Below are 5638 nucleotides of genomic sequence, written 5' to 3' on the forward strand. Positions count from 1 at the left end.
TTAGGTCTTGGGATCAGGCAGGACACATTGCCTGGTCTGGGCCAGCCTGGGGGTCCCCCACCTCACACTGTCACACAGACTATACTAGGAGCAGCTGAGTTCTGGGCTGAGGGGTTCCCACCAGGGAGAGGATGACAGAGAAGGGGAAGGGCATCCATAGATGATGGAGAGGACATCCAGGGGTGGTGTGAGGGAGCCTCCCCACTAGCGCTGCATGCTCCAGACCTCCTCCCCTGCCCAGGGCCAGGCTAGGCCCCCACCAGCCCCCAGCAGCCCGCACACACTGCAGCCACCCTTCCACAAGCAGGAAGTCCTGCATCAGCGCCCGTGTGCGCTCCCGCGGACTTGGGGTGCTGGAGGTGCCCAGTGTGGTCTACACGCGGGTTACCGGCTGCAGCAGCAGACGCAGCAGGAACAGCAGGCACAGCAGAGGCCTCTGGCTGCGTGCGCTGGGGGACCTTCGAGGCCCCCGGGCCACAAGCTGTGCAGGGCAAGGCAGGCGGGCAGAGACAGGTCTGAGAGGGGCAGGCGATGGGGTTCTGCCCATCGACACAGGCCACGCAGCAGCGTCGCCTCGCGAGGGGGGTGGGGTGAGAGGGGATACAGAGTCACAGGACCCTGCGACCCGTGTGCGGTGAGCCACGATCTGGGAAGCCCGGCAGCCACAGGGCAGCACTGCCCTCCTGCCGCCCTGCTCAGAGGCAGCTCCTGCAGGCTAAGCTGGCCTCTGCTGAGAGCCCACTCACCTCCCATCGCGGGTTCCCTCCACCCCCACCCCTCTTCCCACCCCCACTGCTCCAAGCGGGCGCCCTAGGTTCCTCTCCCCTGCCTCTAACCTTCCTGTCCAAGCTGGGGTGCTTCTCTCAGAGGGCCACCTTCAGCCCGAGACCTCCCGGGAGCACACCTTGTCCCCATCTGCCTGCAGCCGGCCCCGCCCACCCCGAGGGCTGCGTGCAAGGGTCTCTGTCGCCACAAGTGCTCTGGGCTCCCGGTTTCCCAGTACTGGGCCATGGGGGCTGGTGTGGGGGAAAAGATAGTTTCTGGAAATGGGGTGGGGTAACCTTATGAGCTCTGGATTCAGGAAGGGGCCCTCTGCCCCCGACCTTCTCTCTCCACCTACTTGACTCCCCAACCTGCATGACCATTCTCTGGGGACTTCAACCAGCGCCTGGGAACTATCAGGAACCTCCCCCACTTCTGTCAGCCAGCCTCAGGAAAGAACGCCCTCAGGAGTCGCTACACCTACCCAGGGCCTGAATAGAGGGACTTTTGGGATGTGAACTGAACAACTTTCTGGGAAGAGTCAACAACCTTTTACTCAACAGAGCAGGAACCCAGTCAGTAGGCTATTTGAATGGAAGGAAATGAAGTAGTTTCCATGGCAGCAGAGCCCCCACCGCAGCAACCTTCCTCCCAGAGCTGCTGGCTGGCCTTCTGGCCAGGACCCCTCCTACCTCAGCGTGGAAGGCCCGGCCTCGTGGAGAAGTGTAGGTTCTGAAGAAAGACCTGGGACCTGGGTTCTGCTGCTACACTTGCCTTATCTCGTGGCCCTTGTGGCTCTAGCTTTCCCAGAAACCTCAAGGGTTAAGAGCCTGTGCTTGCTCAGAGGCCGCACGCCATTCCCCATTTCCAGCCTCAGGCCCTCCCGCTAGCTGCCTCGTCTAGGGACACCCTCCCCCACAACACACACACACACACACACACGCACACACACACTGGGGATGTGCCTTCTCACAGAAGCTCAACCACTGAGATGATTTAGGGACTGTGCCCAAACTCCTGCATCCCCAGCCTCTCAAGTTTTTGCTCTGATCCCTGGCACGCCCTGGAGCTGTTCCACCTTTGGAAACTTTCCCGCGTGGCAAGAATGCTTAGCACAGGGGTAGTGACCTAAGTCTGAGCACTGGCGACCCTAGAAATCTGTTACAGAAAACATTTTATTGAGCAGTAAGGGACCCCACTGGGGACAGAAAGGGCTGGCAATAAAGGAGTATGTGAACCTCGGGGCAGGGTGCGTGCTGCTTGACTCTCCATCCTGCTCTTGCTTCGAGGAGCAGGGCTTCCTGGGCCTCTCTATCCTGCCTCCTGAGACCCCAGGCAGGAGGCTCTTTGGGAAGCCACAGATTGCCGCTTTCAGTTTCAAAAAGCCCAGCTCCCCGCTGGTTTGTGGTGGTGGCCGCTGACAATGGCTCAGGGCAGGAGCCCATGGTAGACTGCTAAGGCTTCTCTGCACCCCATCTCTGCTCCTGCATCCTCCTCGGTTCACAGAGTGCAGACTTTACTTTCTTCACCTCACAAGGGGGCCCCTGAGGATTGAGCAGAGGAATGTCAAGTTTTCTTCCAGGCCAGCTTCCGCCCTGGGATGTTTAGGGCAAACTCTCATTTCAAACCTCAGTTTCTGAGGCTCCTTGCTTATGGCCATTTAGTGTGCAAGGAGGCTCCTGGTTGAGAAAGGTTCAGACAGAACGACGCAGGTTCTAATCTGTGGCAGTGGGCAGTGGGGGGGGGGGGGCGGGAGGGGTCACTGCAGGAAGAGGCATTTGCTGCCTTAGGCAGTTAAACCATTGCCCTGTCTTCAGAATGGTTCAGCCAGCAAGATTCTGTGGAGTCCGCCTCCTGGCACCATGCTATAGTCGCCGGATTTTGGGTCTGGAGCAACCGAGATCTTTGTCCGACTCTTCCAGAGCGTGCTTTCTCTCGGGAGCACGTCTGGGGACTGGCTTCTCGGCTTCCACCTTTGCTGGCGTGGCCAAAGGAGCATCCCCGTAGGCCCGGTAGCCACCAACCAGGCAGTATGTCTCCCCATGCCAGCCCACCTGCGTTTCTCCACATCCTCGGTTGAGGACATGGTAGTGACCAGGTGTAGGAGGAGAAACGGAAGCCACAGATGCTGCAAAGAAAATCAGAACTGATCAGTCACTTCTGCTGTACACAGTCTCCTGCCAGAATTTCCCTCTCTCATGTCTCTCCCAGTTTCTGGCTGAAGACCTTTAATCTACTTGACATCCAAAACACAGCCTTGGCCCATCACCTCTATGAGTCCCTAGAGAAGGGACACTGGCTGCAAAAGCAATTCCTAGAGCCTACGGCTGCATCAGGTGAGGTAGTCTCTTCACTGTTTCCAGGGAAAACAGTAGAACCCGAAAGTAATTGCAATCATGATCCTCTCCATCTCTCCCTTCCACAACAGAGAAAACATTTCTTGCAGTGTGTCACTTCTGAGGCTTTAATGGAAACGTCTTTCAAGTTTTGGAAAAAGATAATCTAACATAAATTGGTTAAGGACCCCTCCCACCTTGGCAACCCCTATTGGGCCCCATTTATACTGCCTGTTACAACCACACTGAACTCTAGCCCTCTGATACTTTCATCTAGATTAGAACAAGGCCAAATACTGAGGCAGAGTGATCAGGAGACTCAGAACTGGGTTCTGGGTACCAAGTGTAGGCTCACATCCACCCAGCCTCCTGGGACACCATCTGCTCAGCCCTCCAGTCTCACTAGCACTTCATCACCCCCATTGGTTCTTCCGGTCTTCCCATGAATATGGCACCACCCTCTCCCCCAGTACTCAGCAGCTTAGTATGGGATGTGTCTGAGGGGACTGATATAGAGGTGTACATGACAGCACAGAGGTGCCTGGGTTTGAAGGTGCAGTTCAAGAGTGGCCCTCTTCCTCAAACTGCTCCGTGTACCATCTGCCAACAAAAATGCACTTGTCTTTTGCTAAGAGGCCAATCAGGAAAGGGTCTGAATGGAAGCATCCTGTAGCCCAAAGCGGAAAGCTACATTTATAAAGATCAGAAGCTTCCTGCACACTAGTACAGGGACGACCTTTCACTTGTCCTCAGCAGCGAGCACTGTGGGACACTGAAGTTGTCCCAGGTCACTGGTATTACTTACAGCTGGGAAAGTGCTGAGGTTTACGTAGTGGGCAATCCCCACAGGAACATGTGGCAGCCAGGTGAGGTTGTGTGTACACCATGCCTCTTCTACAGATGCCCAGTCTCGTGTACCTGCTGCACTGCCCAGCCAGGGCACAGAGCACATGTTTGAGTAAATACAGACAATCTGGTCAGGCATTCTCTCTCAGACAACCAAAGAGATTGGTATCTGGTGGAGAACTGGTAGGGAAGTTTCTCTGAGGGCAGCACGTTTCCATAGTTACGCTGCCATGGAAACTGTGAGAAGGCCTGTGAGGTCATCACTACCCAGTGAGGTCATAATAAGGAACCTGTGACTTGCAGGTCAGGCTTCAGGAGGAGGGGCAGTTTTGTGGAGGAGAACAGGGTAGAGGCAGAGGTACTCTGCCTGGCCCCTCACACCTGGGCCTCCCCACCCATGCCCTAGTCTAGTAGACACCCCAGGTGGGGCGTGCAGGTGGGCTGGTACAGCCCCAGGGGCCCCAGGAGGGCAAGAGAGACCCACATTCTGAAATTGGCTTGAGAGGCAAGATTAACGTTAAGAGACAGCTAGGTTGTATGGCACTGACCCTAAGAGGCAGAGAATTGTGTGGACTGGGGAATCAGGGAAGGCTCCTTGGCAGTGGGCCTGAAGGACAAGTGAGATTTGGACCCATGGGGAAGAGAGGGAAGACATTCCAGTTTGGACGAATAAAAGCAAAGACATACTCTTCTCGACCTTGTCCTGACCCAAATATAAATTCATAGAACCCTCACATTTTTACACCTGAGGGCTTAAAAAAACCAAGATGTTAAGGGGCCTGCCCAGTGTTACACAGGTAGTGGAGAGGTGTTCTGCTCAATGGTTACGTTCATGTCGGGGCTCCGGATTTACAGCTGATAGGAATGTGAGGACAAGCTCATGCCATTTCAAACATTTCCAAGTGATACTGAGAGAGATGTTAAAGGTGCAAAATGAGGGTGCTGAATGACCTCACAAAGTGGGAATGGTGGGCCCATTTTAACATGAAATTGAAAACAAGTTCATGACAAAAGGACATAATACAAAATGACAACATAATCATTCCACTCCCCTCTCCCCTAGAAGTAAAAATCATTATAATCCTCTCTCTCTCCACCATGAAAGGATGAGACAGTCTCAGCAGCAGCCCCCGTGAAAAACATGGTCAACACTGTGAAGAGGTGTTAGTAAGACGACTTGGTCCGACTCAGAGAAGGAAAGGGACAACTCTGCCCTTAGCCTGATCAGGCCCACAGGAAGGAAACACATTTGGGGCAGCCTTTGATAGTGTGGCAATGAGAGAGAACCTTCTTTAGGAGGGGACTCCCTGTTGCCGACCTTGAAAAAGCAAAAATGGGACCTTCGTTTACTGGGGCTGTTGCAGAGGGGATGTGCCCAGGAAGTAGAGACTGCTTGGACTACAATTTTAGAAGTTGGGCCACACTGGTTGAGAACCACAGCACCTTCTATCCCTAAACTCCTTGAGTCAGTGGGTGCACGTTAGGACAGACGAAGTCAGGCCTAATTGAAGCGGACTGCCTTTTGGAGTGGTAGAAGGTAAAATGTGAAGGGGAATGCTCTGGCGGAGGTTTGTCATGGCAGGTGGGCCAGCATGAGACCATTCAGAATCTCCAAGGCTCCAGAGATTACTTGGCTAGGAGCATCCCTCTGATGTGGTGTGGGGACTCCTACCTTAACAGGACCTGGCTGGGCA

General features: G+C 54.7%; 1 protein-coding gene across 1 annotated transcript; it reads right to left on the bottom strand.

Annotated features, from left to right (window-relative positions):
- Positions 1 to 2627: 2627 nt before the first annotated feature.
- On the bottom strand, positions 2628 to 4083 carry LOC307051077 (DPEP2 neighbor protein-like; the record flags this gene model as incomplete). The annotated part of the gene is made up of 2 exons (XM_079701422.1): positions 2628 to 2890; positions 4017 to 4083. 2 exons carry the CDS (start codon positions 4081 to 4083, stop codon positions 2628 to 2630), a joined length of 330 nt encoding a protein of 109 aa, XP_079557548.1.
- Between the last annotated feature and the right edge of the window lie 1555 nt (positions 4084 to 5638).

This window comes from Hyperoodon ampullatus (assembly GCF_949752795.1).
Source record: "Hyperoodon ampullatus genome assembly, chromosome: 4".
NCBI lineage: Eukaryota > Metazoa > Chordata > Mammalia > Artiodactyla > Ziphiidae > Hyperoodon > Hyperoodon ampullatus.